This window comes from Perissodus microlepis, chromosome 13 (genome assembly GCF_051167445.1).
Source record: "Perissodus microlepis isolate ML-2025 ecotype Zambia chromosome 13, ASM5116744v1, whole genome shotgun sequence".
Classification (NCBI taxonomy): domain Eukaryota; kingdom Metazoa; phylum Chordata; class Actinopteri; order Cichliformes; family Cichlidae; genus Perissodus; species Perissodus microlepis.
The window spans coordinates 29,484,009-29,499,150 of NC_140473.1; the positions used below are offsets into that span (position 1 = coordinate 29,484,009).

General features: G+C 40.9%; 1 protein-coding gene and 1 long non-coding RNA gene across 5 annotated transcripts; one reads left to right on the plus strand and one right to left on the minus strand.

The window, feature by feature from the left end:
- Positions 1-405: 405 nt before the first annotated feature.
- LOC146375320 (uncharacterized) lies at positions 406-5,163 on the minus strand. 4 transcript variants are annotated; one of them, XM_084949201.1, is made up of 2 exons: positions 4,021-5,163; positions 406-3,922 (listed from the first exon to the last, which is right to left on the minus strand). In XM_084949201.1, the coding sequence occupies exon 2, from the start codon at positions 2,457-2,459 to the stop codon at positions 969-971; it is 1,491 nt and encodes a 496-aa protein (XP_084805327.1). In that variant the 5' UTR covers positions 2,460-3,922; positions 4,021-5,163; the 3' UTR covers positions 406-968. The 4 variants fall into 4 exon arrangements, with proteins under 4 accessions (XP_084805327.1, XP_084805326.1, XP_084805325.1 ...); XM_084949200.1 differs by having other exon boundaries at positions 406-2,936; positions 3,430-5,163; XM_084949199.1 differs by having other exon boundaries at positions 406-2,941; positions 3,430-5,163.
- A 6,805-nt stretch (positions 5,164-11,968) lies between these two features.
- On the plus strand, positions 11,969-14,774 carry LOC146375321 (uncharacterized). Its single transcript, XR_014802114.1, has 2 exons — positions 11,969-12,846; positions 13,280-14,774. It is a non-coding gene; the product is annotated as an uncharacterized LOC146375321 (long non-coding RNA).
- The last annotated feature ends 368 nt before the right edge of the window (positions 14,775-15,142 follow it).

The window sequence follows — 15,142 nt, forward strand, 5'->3', positions numbered from 1 at the left end:
GTTGTTTAGTGCTTCTGTACAGTTAGGGTCACCGTCTCTATTTCAGAATAATTAATATGCGGAAAACACTAAAAGTTGATTGTCTTCCAATATTCTAGCATAACTAAAAAACTTTGACTTTGTAAGTACATATTATTAGTCCTAATGCCAATATGATTCTTCATAACTCCTGCTTTGAAATACTGAACTTTAAAATTTACCTGATGAAAGATGATTTACAGTGGCACTCTGTCAGGATCATTCTGACTGTAAGATCACTGTATTAATCTGAATCCTTCTGAAATGTGCTGTGAATGAATGCTGATGCAACTCACTGTGGGAAAGCTGTTAATAAAATGAATCTGTGACACATGCAACACATTCACAGAGGAAGAGGACACAAAGGGAGGACACGCAGAGGCTGTGTTGAAGTCAGAAATCCAAATCTTTATTAAAAAACAGGCGGCGGTAACAAACAGGAAGACAAGCAGTCCATCAAACAGTCTACAGGGTCAAACATACAGAGAATTCAAACAGCAGTAAAAAATAACTGGACACTGAAAAACTTAAAGCAATGTGTGACGCAATAAAAGGAAGCAGCGCAGTATATTCACTGAATTAACATAATCTAATTCTACTCTACCGTATGTGCTGAGACACTCATCCTTTTTACCAGAGACCTCGCGCTTCGTTCTCGCCCACGGCCTGAAGTCACTAAGGATCACGAGTGGTGTAAGTGGCGTATCAAACAGCGCCGGGCCGGCCTGACCTCCGTGCTCAGACAGTTTTCCCTTGTCGGCCTGCAAAAAATAAACCAAAAAACATATAGCTGTGATTAAAAACATCATCGACATTAAACCTATGGTATTATTGAACATTGTGATAGCCTTTTGAACTCTTTTCTCGTCACGAGTATCTGATTGTTGTGATGGCATGGTGTTGTGTGTAAGTTATGTTGTAGCAAAAAGTTCAAAGCCCTTTTTAGATGCTCAGTTTGGTGCCGCTCCCTTTCGCTGGCGCGGCGACTTCCTCCTAGGCTGCTCTTCTTTCTTCGACCTCCCGGGTAGACCACCGGTTGGCCCGTTGCACAGGTGTGAGGGTTTATTCTGCCTCTGAGTTTCACCTGTGTTGGGTGGAGATTGATTTCTCCCCACCAAGTCCTCGTGCGTCCAGTGATACCAGGCGTCGCCTTTCCCTCTCAGTTGAACCGCTGTAGCTGTCTGAGCCGACACCTCGTATGGACCAGTCCAACGGGGTTCCTTCCACTTGCGTTTGATGACCTTCAGCCACACTGCCTTTGCGTCCGGGACCTCTCCTCCTCCTGTGGGCTTTTCACAAGCCACCTGTTTGGTGAAACTGGACACCAGCGCCTTTAACTCGTTCCAATAGTCTGCGTGAGACCTGTTCCCTCTGGTGTCCTGTCCCACCGAGCCCACCGTCCAAGGGGCCGGAAACTGTCTCCCAGTTTGCAGCTCGTACGGTGTGAAGCCCACTTCCGGTTTGACCGCTGGCTTGGGATTGTGTGCGCCACAGATTAAACACATCCTGGCCTTTTCCCTTATCATTTCTTTCAACTCAGGATGCCACCAATGACACAAGTTTCTCTCCATCTGTGCTACCCCCACGTGGGCAAGTCCGTGGGCCTCCTCCACCTTCTGTTTTGCCATTTTGGCTGTCAACACGGGGCGCCCGTCTGGCCCCCTCCACAAGTGTCCATCCTGCCAGGCTCCTTTGTTTTTCCACACCCCCTTTTCCTCTGGGGATGCCTCCTCCTGAGCCTGTTTGACTTCCTCCGTCATGTTAGTGGATACTTCCTCTTCTGCAGTTACCTGTATCATTTGTTTCCGTCCTTTGTAGTCTGCCGCCTCTTTTGCGGCTTCATCTGCTTTCTGGTTTCCTTTTGCCACCATGCTGGTTCCTTGTGAGTGCGCTTTGCATTTTATGATACTCACTTCATCTGGGTCAGCCAAGGCCTTTTGCAGTTCCTCCATTTCACTTTTGTGGCAGATAGGTGCATTGGTTGCTGTTCTGAATCCTGCTCTTTTCCATTGAGCCAGCTCCACATGAGCTGCTCCGAATGCATACGCTGAGTCAGTGTAGATGTTCACTCTCCTATTCTTAGCTAATCTCAAGGCTCGAGCTAGGGCTATCACTTCAGCTCTCTGTGCCAACTGCTGTCCCCCAATTCTTCCTGCTTCTTTGACCTGATACTCCTCTCCTACTCTGCAGACTACCGCATATCCTGCTTTCAGTCCTTCTTCGTCTCTGTGGCAACATCCATCAGTGAACCAGTCCTCAGCTCCAGGTATAGGTTCTGCCTTCAGGTCCTCTCTAATTTTTTCTTCAACCTGTGCTCTTCTGACGCAGTCATGGGGTTCCCCTGCTCCCAATAAATCTGCCATGTTTGCTCCTTCATGTGTGAATGTTAGATTTGGGGCCTCTAAGACTTTGCTCAATCTCTGTTGTGCCCGTGGTGACATACTAAATGCTTGTGAGTTCACGTATGCCACTATGCTGTGTGTAGCTCTACGTCACTTTACCTGGATGATGACTCCTCTCCCCCTCACTCAGAAACACTCCTAATATAACCAAGCAAATAAATAATATTGAAGATTTACTTACATCATTACAAAAACAGCAAAAACATCTCCCTTTGATTCTATTTCTCCATTCCTGCTGAACATCAGGCAACAAATATCTCAATAAATCACAGTAAAATGTAAAGCACATGTTTTCTCTGCTTTGTCTAACCTCTGCAGAGCCTCTGTCAAGAAAAACATAACTGTAAGCATAAAACAAATATACATTTCATAACACGTCACTGGACAAACCTTGGTCAGTTGATTTCCTCTGTGCAGTGCAGACGAACATCAGTCAGCAAGTGACTCTGCTGGTTCTTCTGAGGAAACACCACCGTCTCTCCACACCGTCACCATCTGTGAGCACAAACTGCCGCTCTGCTCTGCCAGCATGTAGGAAATCACATATCACACACAGGGGTGAAGAAACATCAGAGCTCAACTTTGGATACTTTAGATCTTAACAGATCAAAGTAGCTCTTAGTTTCAGCAATCAGTGAGCAGACAAACAATGATACCATACTGATTCTGTATGAATACAATATGGTATTTTCAATACAGGTGTCAAATTAATTTATTAAAACTAATACAGATATATGTATATTTTTTTTTGATAAATTAGTTTGCTAAATTATAAGAATATATTTTTATTTTTTTTTTCATTTAACAATTGCAACTGAAAGAAATTAAATATTGAACAAAAATATATTGTCACATTCTGAGCATGCTCAGCATGCTGACAGACTTGAAGTTGCTACAGATTTTAAGAAGTGATAATTATAGGGAAGAAACTTCTCTTTTTCATCCGTTTAATCAAACATTTGATGCCTCAGCTGTCTCAGTCCTATAGCGTTCTGCAACTACAACTAACCTGAAGCTTGGATTTGGCTGCAGGTGCCCCTGTACATCCTTCTCAGCAGCACACATGTGGGTACCATTTAATCACACTTCTTCCTGAGCTTTGCTTCATCACAAGACCAAAGGTGGCATCCCGTGTCACAGTCTTATCATCATCCAGAAGAAACATTTGAAGAAACATCATGGAGAAGAAACATTTACGCACCTCCTGGTTTTGTTTTCTGATCCTGCGAAAAGACTGAGGACAACAAAGCCCAGAGAACACGAGATACACAACATCCAACATTCAGACTCAACAGCCTCCATAAATGAAGAGCACCAGGTTGGTTCAGTTATAGTAGATATAAGCATACTTCACATTACTGGGTATGAATAATAATGAGGAGGCAAACTTTGAAGATGCAGAGCATGATGTCCCATCATCAGACTGTAAACAAACATCCACCAGGCTTCTTTGTTGGCAAAATTGATGATTCTCCTATCAGGGATCAGTAGCGTGTATTAACCTGTGGTATAAGCAGCAGTCACTGAAATATTACTCTTTCAGATAAGAAATCTAGCACATAAAAGCCAGGGTGGGAGGGATCTCTGCAAACTGACTTACCTCTGCAAGTGTGAAGCTCAACAAAAATCTGACTCTCCAGTCACAGACAAACAAAAACCTCCAGCTGGGAGATAGAAAACGCTGTCTGGGTCTTGCTGGATGTTGCTGGTCAGAGTCCACACATTAGCAGAGTGCTTCTTGGTCCCACTGACCCATGTGGACAGCGACTGTGGAGAACTGTTCTGGAAAACAGAGAAGAGAATTAAAATAACAAAAAGCCAAACAGGATTTCCACAAAGACTCTCTTGGAATCAGCAATCAAAAAAATCACTGGTTCATATTTCAATTAAATATGAACAGGTTCCTCAAATGTAAGCAGTTCAGATCTGATTTAATTTAATTTCCTTCACACAGCACATTCGTCCAGGCTGACAGGTAAACATAGAATTAATCTCAGGTAACATGACTCATAGTAGAGATTCAGTAAGAAAGATTGCAGGCTCTAATAGTATTACCACACAATCCAAGGACACACCAACAGCTCAGATTTGTAGAACTATTTAAACAAATGTCTTCTGAATATTCAATTCAGGTTCACAGTGGGAGGGTGGGAGGTGTCGTGGAATTTTTTAAATAAAGTCTGCAACACAGAAAGAGCTGTGATCAAGCTATTTATTACTGCGCCAACACACATCAAACATCACAGTTCAGTCATGTCAGCGCTGCCGCAGAAGTTGTGCTCCTACTCCTTTATGCATTCCAAGGAAGAGGGAGGAAGTTACAAACTGATCCTACCACACTTCACGTGCCTCGCTATGAAACCTAACCGATCAATGGTTAAGCTGTTTTGTGCCCTTGGCCTTATCAGCACCTGTAAAGGGAGTTGTTTTCTCAAACTGCTGACGCTGAAGTAAGTTCATCTAGTTTTAGAAACTTTCACTGAACAGTCTATAACAGTGTCACAACTAAGCATATGCATAAGCACTTAAATACTTTAAATGAGAATAACAGAAAATTTCTATTAAAAAGGCTAGAGCCTGTCCCAGTAGTCATAGGTAGAGCACACCTGGACAGGTCACCAGTCTGTCAGAGGACTAACACAGAGACAGACATCAGAGTAACAAATCTATTTAAAATTAATGTAAGTTTGCTGCAGCTGTATGTATGAACATGTGTTTCTGTGCTCACAGTCCACCTCTCAGGAAGCTGCAGTTCACTTTTAGTCAACTTTAAACAGACCTCACAAAAGGCTGATGTGGCTGGATCAGTAGTCTGATTTAAGTACGATAGCTTTGGCCAGGGATTAATCTGGTGCATCGCTTCACTGCAGTCTTACGTATTTTCCCCACACCTGAATAAAAAATACTGATATATACAAATAACAGCTTCAGCTGATGCAGCCTGACTCAATCCTAGATGTTCAGCACACAGAGACACAGAGGTGCCGTTTAAAGTTTAGTGATAACCTGAGTCACTGATCATTTGCAGTATTACAGAGTCTGGCAGTCTTTGCATGATGTCCACGTCACTGTAAGTTTCTAGCTGACTCTCAGGTGTGACAGGTGTGCCAGCAGGAAAGAGTAATAATAACCTGCATCCTGAGGTTTGTCATGCAGGATTAAAGGAGCCAGGCTTTGTTCACACAGCTAGGATTGTATTTTACACTGACCCTGGGTCAGTATAAGTATCATACAGTTTAAACGAAGCACTGAAACTTGCACATATTTATTACAGATGCACTGAAGCTAATCGAGATATTTGCTGTCAGTCTGTGGCTGCGATTAAACACTTTACTGGAAACTTTATTAACTAGTACCTTCATCAGTCATGACAGAAGCTAATATTTCTGTGCTAACATCGTTTAACCAGTAACAGCTTTCCTCCAATATAAGCTAACGTTTACACCGTAACTTTAAGCTAGCACCACAAAGACGGTAAAACACGTAATAATATCTACAAATGCATCTTAAAGCTGTTATATTAGCACTCGGTGTATTACTAAGATAACCACATTAACATTACTGACACTCGCTGACTTTTAATAGTCATTCTATAAATGCTGTCCGTTTAAATGGTCTTACCTGTACACACTGCATATCCACCGGATTCCAGCCAGAGTGGATTCTGGAGTCTTCCCACGCTCCTGTTAGTGATCCTCCATCTGGATGGATGAGAACAACCTTCTGAACAATCTAGCAGGAGATGGCCCATATCTATGGGACTGATTTGTGCTAATAACGCCCATTGTATGGACTGATAACAGCCGAAGCGGGTGAATAAAGTCACCCAGTAGCTAGCTGTGCCATTACCCAGCATACATCACTCCCTCCATAAATGCAATAAACGATAGAAAAGTATCGTTCTACCTGTTTTTCAGGTAGTTGTTTACATTATATAATTTATTGTGTTCCGTATACGTCACTACAATGTGATTTGGAAAATGTCTAAATATACCGACAACAGGCACTTCCGCAGCAATCTCTTCAATCGGAGGAGCCTTCACGTCAATTCCCGACGCGAGGGGGGTACCCTGCGCGTCCATAAGCGAAGCAGAGGGAGCCTGACCATGCGTCACACGTTTGACGAGTTGGGAGTGAGAACGTGTTGGACGATGACGTACACCTAAAAGAGCTCAAAATCAGAAAACGTTGCTCTAAAACATGTTGACATGGTAAATGAAAATGAACAATAATCAAAATTGATCATGCAAACTGAAAGACTACTTACTATGTTTCTCTTGTTACTTCATTAGCCTCAGTGTTCTCAGATCATTCTTTACATAAAAGCACCCAGTTGTCTTGCAAAGAATGTTTGGGATTAGTGAAATCACACACATTCAAAGATACTGGTAGTTATTGTTTCAAATGCCTATTTCATGACAACCAGGCTAAATTCATCGAAAGAGATGATGAAAGAGATTATCTGGATGCTGAAATGATTGTTAAAATACATTAGGCCAATAATAGTAGACCTGTGCTACATTTGTCCAGCTAGGCAACACATATTTCTGCATAAGAGATACATGAGACACCCTTTAAATAAGCAAATTTCATGTTTAAAACATGGAAATGCAGCCAAAATGGACCATACAATGGCCTCAGTGAACACATCAGCACATAAGTAGAGATGAGGAAACTCAATCACATTAGATATTAATATTACTATGAGTAAATTATATATATTATATATTCTGTTACATGGTTTAAAGAATACAATGTGATAATCAGACATGAGAACGCTGTTTCCAGTTATACAAATTTATTTTATTTCACTATTAAAGAAACCAATTATGTGAATAAAAGCTCACCACAAGAACATCTCCCAACCCAGTCTTACAAAGTTGCAGTTACAATAAAAACTGGGTATGGAACATGAACTGTTGGTGAGCTAAAAAACAATCCTGGTGCTGATGCTTGTCATTGAACGTTTTGGACAGAGCTCTTGATTGAAATGCCTACCGTTGTGTGTAGGCATTTCAGTCCAGATGTTATGGAGTTCAGTTCAGCTAAGATGTATTTCTAAAGCACCGGATCGCAAAAATAGCCGCTTCTCGGCTGTTTATATTGTAAGGTAAAGACCATACAATATAAGAGAGAAAACCCCCCAACAATCAGATGATCCCCTGTGAGCAAACCCTTGATGACAGTGTCTGTGAAGGTTATCAGTCATCAAGGCCATAGTAGTCTAAGGAGCTTGGAAAGAAAAGCGCCTGGACTTCTTTAAGTTAAAGAAGTCCAGGCGCTTTTCTCCAAGCTCCTTAGACTTGGTGACGGTGGGAAAGAAAAACTCCCTTTTAACAGGAAGAAACTTTCGGCAGAACCAGGCTCAGTGAGGGGCGGCCATCTGCCTCGACCGGTTGGGGGGGGGCACAGCTGTTATAACCCCTGACGCAGCATAGCTTCTAATCCTGAAAGATAGGTAAATACCTTAAACCTGCACTCTATGCAGGACACCAAGTGATGACACGACTTGCAGTACTATAGGAGTCTATGCAGAAACAGTTTTCTCTCTTGAATCTCTGTAATTTTTTTGCTACTGAGTGTCTGGGTGCAGTCACTCATTTTGGGCCAATTAAATCAAATGAATTGAACCTGCGTTAACCAGGTTTAATAGGGAGGGCCAAAGTCGTAGTTGTGCTAAATTTCCTCGAATTCTCCTCGGAGATTTTCGAGTAGCTTCCTTTGTTCTTGAAAGTTCTTTTCCATTTGTCTCATCGCTTCCCGTCCATTCCACATCTTTTTGGTAAGGTCACTAACCTTATTTTCTAAGGCCTTATTTTCTTGTTTGAGTATGTCAACTTGGACATCGTAGTTGTTTATCAGATTGTTATGTTCTTCCTGTGAAACTTTGGGAGTCTGAGCTTGGGTTTGCAACGCCATGTCTTCTGTTTTCAAGGCTTCCTGTACATCACACAGATTTTTCTTGACCTCTTCAAGCTCTCTTTTCAGTGCCTCAAATTCATGGCACAACAACTCCTTTTCTCTGTTGGTCACGTTAAAATCATGTTCGGAGTCTTTCTCAGTGGCTTTGAAGATCCGTGATTCTCCTTTCACACCCTCATCGTGTGGTTTCAGTTCTTTTTGAGAATCACCACTCCTTTTGGAAAGCTCCTGGAGGTCCTGTTCAAGAAGTTCGTTATGCCTCGATATGTCAATTTCACGTGCAACGCATTGGAGTTCCAGGGTCTGTCTGAGCTGTTCACTGTCCATTGTTTTGTTTTCCTCATTCATGATCCTTTTTCTTTCTCCACTCTCTTGTAACTCTTTAAAGGCTGTGTTTGCCTGATGGAGTTTATCTTTAACAGCCCGTATTTCCTGTTGCATGTCATCTTTTTCCTTTTCAAAGTCCCTTTTCAGCTCTCTGATTTCTGCCTCCATTTCCTGCATCACCTCTTTCTGTTGCTGGATCTCTTTGGTTTTGGAGCTGTTTAAATCCTTTAGAATTTGGTTCCAATATTCCAGGTCTTGAATTTTGAAGTGAATTTTTTCATTCTCTAGTTGCAGGTCTCTTTTCCTCTTGTTTTTAGAGAACCCACTTCGTTTGAAGAGAACTTCAATGTTTTTTTGGAGAATTTTGTTCTCATTTATGAGCTCTCTTTTTTGCTCCTTAAGGTCGGCGTTCTCGACTTTAAGGTCACGTATGGTAGAGTTTTGTTCTTTGAGAGTTTTATTCTCATTTTTCAGCTCTTTGATTTGCTGGTTAAGTTTTTCGTTCTCTGCTCTCAGGTTGCACACAACAGGATTTGACAGACTCATATTTCAAATTGAAGTTGATGTTAAATCTCTGTACTAACTAAAAGATTTTTTAAAAATACGGTCAACTGTGTCAGAAACTGAAGTTTCGAGTAGTTTAACTGCCTAGTGAATTCTTCCACTATCTTTGAAAGACTGACAAGAATGAGAACCTTTCCCCTCTTTAAGGGTTTTAGTGTGCTGATGTCATAAAGAAGATCAGAGATCAAAGGGATTCTGGTGGAATGTCACTGTGTCTGGTCTGGGCAGTTCTGAATTGAATAATAACAAAATGCAGATTGATGGTAATTGTAACTGATAATGGTTACATGAATTATAAACACCCAATAAATATTATTTAGAAATCCAAACTGTGGTGGAGGTGTGGTCCCTGGCTCAGCCGCAGGGGAGGAGTGATGCAGTGAGCTCAAGGGGGCGGTGCCAGGGAGGCTGCAGGGACAGGTGGTGATGATCTTCCTAACGAGGTTTTCCTTTTTATATAGTCAAGCCGGAGACCAGAGTGAGCAGGAGCATGTGCAGAAGAGCAACCGGAGAGTTGGTGAACAGGTTGGCAAACCATGAAAGCCATATGTGTGGTGCTTAAACAAACACTCGTCCAGAGTGATCAACATAACAGTGTGTCGGGTTGACTTTTATACAAACAAACCAAAAAGAACAAAAACATGTCATTGTGAAGCTTTGGCAAATACTAGATTGGTCAACTGATGTGCCGTAAGCATCTGTCAGGCTCTCTGACAGTTAGTTAGTGTTGCCTACAGTTAAAATATGTAATTGTGGTGAAGAGTTAGTATGATTTTACATAAATTAAATCCACATTTAGGAGCCCTTCAGTAAATCCAGGCCAAGCTAAGAAGATGAGCAATGGGAGAAAGACCAAGGACAGAACACATGGAGATGACTGACCAGCGAGCTTTTAATGCTTAAACCTCGTCAAAGTAACTTTTTGTTGTGACTAAATTGTAAAGAGGGATGTGTGTGTATAGAAAGATGGCTGTTAGAGTAGCAGATGTTTAATTTTGTCTAAATTCACTATTAATTCAACACGTTCTCACTCCCAACTCGTCAAACGTGTGACGCATGGTCAGGCTCCCTCTGCTTCGCTTATGGACGCGCAGGGTACCCCCCTCGCGTCGGGAATTGACGTGAAGGCTCCTCCGATTGAAGAGATTGCTGCGGAAGTGCCTGTTGTCGGTATATTTAGACATTTTCCAAATCACATTGTAGTGACGTATACGGAACACAATAAATTATATAATGTAAACAACTACCTGAAAAACAGGTAGAACGATACTTTTCTATCGTTTATTGCATTTATGGAGGGAGTGATGTATGCTGGGTAATGGCACAGCTAGCTACTGGGTGACTTTATTCACCCGCTTCGGCTGTTATCAGTCCATACAATGGGCGTTATTAGCACAAATCAGTCCCATAGATATGGGCCATCTCCTGCTAGATTGTTCAGAAGGTTGTTCTCATCCATCCAGATGGAGGATCACTAACAGGAGCGTGGGAAGACTCCAGAATCCACTCTGGCTGGAATCCGGTGGATATGCAGTGTGTACAGGTAAGACCATTTAAACGGACAGCATTTATAGAATGACTATTAAAAGTCAGCGAGTGTCAGTAATGTTAATGTGGTTATCTTAGTAATACACCGAGTGCTAATATAACAGCTTTAAGATGCATTTGTAGATATTATTACGTGTTTTACCGTCTTTGTGGTGCTAGCTTAAAGTTACGGTGTAAACGTTAGCTTATATTGGAGGAAAGCTGTTACTGGTTAAACGATGTTAGCACAGAAATATTAGCTTCTGTCATGACTGATGAAGGTACTAGTTAATAAAGTTTCCAGTAAAGTGTTTAATCGCAGCCACAGACTGACAGCAAATATCTCGATTAGCTTCAGTGCATCTGTAATAAATATGTGCAAGTTTCAGTGCTTCGTTTAAACTGTATGATACTTATACTGACCCAGGGTCAGTGTAAAATACAATCCTAGCTGTGTGAACAAAGCCTGGCTCCTTTAATCCTGCATGACAAACCTCAGGATGCAGGTTATTATTACTCTTTCCTGCTGGCACACCTGTCACACCTGAGAGTCAGCTAGAAACGTACAGTGACGTGGACATCATGCAAAGACTGCCAGACTCTGTAATACTGCAAATGATCAGTGACTCAGGTTATCACTAAAGTTTAAACGGCACCTCTGTGTCTCTGTGTGCTGAACATCTAGGATTGAGTCAGGCTGCATTGACTGTGGGACTTTAATGTGTTAAAAGCAGGTTGAAGACGGCTCAGAAACATTTGAAGATTAAAATTTAGCATTGTGGCTGCTGGTGGCTTGTAAAGCCTCTACTCAGCTGTATTTTTGTTACTAATTTATGTTTGTTGTTGTTTAACACAGATTTCAGAAGAGCAAATATGCTTAATAGTTTAACTAGATTTCATTTGTCAGTGTGGGACTGCTGAGTCACCTGAAGAACTCATTTCATTCATTCTCCACATGATGTTCATTTACAGAAATGTTTCACAGGAACTGATTTCTCCCAAAGGTTGAACTAGTGTGTTTCCATAGATTACCTCTGTATGAATGTACTTCTTAAATGAAGGCAAGTGTTTGTCCTTTTTTGTTCCTCAGGTACAGTACGTGATATCAAGGGCAGGCGGTCAACACTGGGGGTAGACAAGAAGCAGACGTACTTCCAGGAGGGAGCTGCAGTGAGGACACAGCCAGGTCACTGAGGTCAGAGGTCAGAATCTGAAACAGCTCAGGTTTATATTTTAGAGGTTATAAAAAATCAAAATGTATTTATAAAGAAACCTTTAAATAATAGTCATAATTATGATTATTATAAGAAATATCAAACATTTAAGTGGATTTTCTGTTACACATATTGTGTTAGCCCTGCAATAAACTGGCAGCCTGTCTTTGTCCTGTATCAGCTGGGATAGGCTTCATCCTCCCGCAACCCTGAATTGGATACATTGTATTCCAATTATGTAATCTGATCATTTACAAACTCAAGGTATCTAATCAAAATGTAAGTAATAATTATAAAATGGGAAAGCAGAAATAAGTGTGACATGAATGTAAATGTGTGAGCTGACATAGAGGACAGCTACATGCAGTCAGAAAAACCTTTGTTGTCAAGTTTGCAGGTATATCAGCACGAGACATTCTTACATAGAAGAGACTGTTAAAGTCTCTAACTCAGTGAAGCATTATTGGTCCCGTCTGTTTGGATAAATATAGTAAGTTGATGTATGTCCATTTATTGACACATTTTCTTAAGTGCTTATCCAGTTCAGGATCACAGTGGAGCTGCAGCTGGATATGTTCACTAAATAAACCTTACAAAAGTTAACAATAAACCTGCATCCATGTACGTTGTTGTCCACAGGATGAGAAAATCAAGCTGGAAGACTGTGGAACATGTTAATAAATGTTTGTGTGTTTATGCCTGTGTCTTTCACAGGAGGCGCTGGAAGGTTTCCCTAATAGTTCCTGGTGAATCAAAGCAGAACCATAAAGGTTGCTGGACTGCATGATGGCCTTACCCCTGAGCAGTCATCCTGTTAAAGGAGGAACCACTTAGAAGCTGTTTTCAAAGTAGCTGAGCAGATTTCATCTCAAGTAAGCAATTAACTGTTTGTTCGTTTGTTCTGCCACTTAAAGAGCATTTAAGGACGTCTTTTGAGTGTCCAGTTGAATTAATTCTACTGGCTCTCATGGTCATTTGTTATTATAGACATATTTTTCATGTTCATCCAGCTATTTAGTAAATTCTATCTATTTAGTAATATCCGTCAGCTATAAAATGTAATATAAATATAAAAATATCTAAATATCTCCTGTCCTTTATGTTTTAATGATGTAAGACCAGACGTCTGTTATCGTGTTACATTAGCATTCCTCACATATCAATGAGATGCTGCACAGTACAATCCTACTGACACAGCAGAGGGATAACGACGGCTATTCAACATCGTTACACGACACATTCGAGCTGCATGACGCAGACAAAGTGACTAAATCATCTTTTTGTGGTTTATTGTCTTCAAACCAGCAGACAAAGCTGATGGCAGAAGATGTCAGAGAAGAACTTCAGGCCGTGGACTGAAAAGGTATTTTTTTCTTGTTATCAAAAGACATTTGGAGTGGCAGCTTCTACAACTGGTTGTGCTAAAGTAAAGCTTACAGTCTAAGAAATCACAGTGTTGATATTCAGCACAAAGAGAAAAGCTCACTTGTTTGAATTCATTTACAATCATAGTTTTATAAATTCTGACTGTAAACAGCTTTTACAGCTTTGATATTGTTTGACACTCGATATCAGGTGATAGGGTTTAATTTAAAGGTTTCTGTGTCCCAATGAGCCATTTACACTGATCAGTGTCAGTTTAACTGTAACACATTCATTATTTAGATTCAACAAAGAAATAACTGAATGTAAAAAATGGCAGCCCTCAGGCCAGGTTTATAGAGATATATGCATGCATTATGAAATTTATGTATCCCAGATCATTGTTATTCATCTAGTCATGGCAGACCTACCTCTTCCTCCCAAGTTAACTGCAACCCAAAAGAACTAGTGGGGCTATTTACACACTCACAACCAGTGTGGGGTAAAAAGAGCCACCAAAAAGCTGTCAGCCACAGATGTGCTATAAGAGTTAGAAACTCTACTTATGGAGAAACTTTCTAAGTCTAACAGAGGACAGGTACTCCTGCCCAAATAACATGATATAACCCCACATACAGCCCAGCCATAAAATGAACCAAGTCATTTAGTTAAAGACAGCATGGGACCAAATGCATGTAGCCAGCCTGCATCAACCTGACATTTCTTCCTCCTGAATTAAATGAATGAATGGATGAAAGTTAAATGACTACAAACCTAAAGCCACTAGTTCCCACACTGGAGCTCCCTGACACTGTGTGTTAACCGTATTTAGCTTGTATCAACAGTTGTAACAGGCTAAGCCACCTGAGACACTGCATTGAATGATTGTTCCTGTCTTAATGATTTCAGCTGACTGGTTTCAGCTCAGATGTTCTGCTTTTTCCTTTCAGTAGATCAAAGCAGCTCGTGCTCCTTCTGCTTCCAATTTAGAAGAAGAAGAAGAAGGCGAAGGCTTCAGCGAAGTGGCGTTCATGGTCTCAGTGAACAGTCACGGTCACACACTGCATGTGGTTTTAAAAGCAACATGTCTGTTCACCACAACAATGGAGATGTGTAATATTAGTGCAGCTACGGTTTGTTTTTGAACATCAGTTCTGTTTTCTACTTTGATCACTTAGACCAAAAAAGTGTTGTTTTCAGATTCTTTCTTTTACATCTATAAACCACCTGTTCATTTTTTTATTACAATTAGTTTCACATAAATGTTAGTGTTTCCTTTATGATCTTTTAATGCTTACACTACACTGTACAAGTCTACATTAGAGACATTTCTGTTACCTGTTTCTGTTGACTCAGAGTTGTGAAATGTTCTTTTATTTGATGCACAATATGAAGTTCATAATTTTCTTACAAATAAAACTCTAATGACAAACATGAACAGCTGTGCTTATTTCTGAGACATGAGTTTTGAATGTGTTCATATTTAGACAGTGTGCATCTGTATGCTGAAACTGTTATGGTGAACCTGAGGTGATGGTCAACAGAAGGCAAATATATATCAATATAAAACAATATTGAAGTAATGTCTTTACCCTCTGCAGCGTGTGGACGCTGTGCACGCAGTCACCTTATTCACTGTAGTAAACATGCACCGCTAGCTCACGTGACTGACTGTCTCCATGGTTACATCGTATATTATTAGCTATGTAAACAGCTTCCAAAGATACCGCCATAGCTCTCTGCAGCTGTAACACTTAAACACTTTGCAAATCATTTCACGTGTTTGATAGTTATGAAGACAGAATA

What these genes read in the sequence shown, in the direction of transcription:
- LOC146375320 (XM_084949201.1), bottom strand. Translation starts at nt 2,459, where the DNA reads ATGTCACCACGGGCACAACAGAGATTGAGCAAAGTCTTAGAGGCCCCA.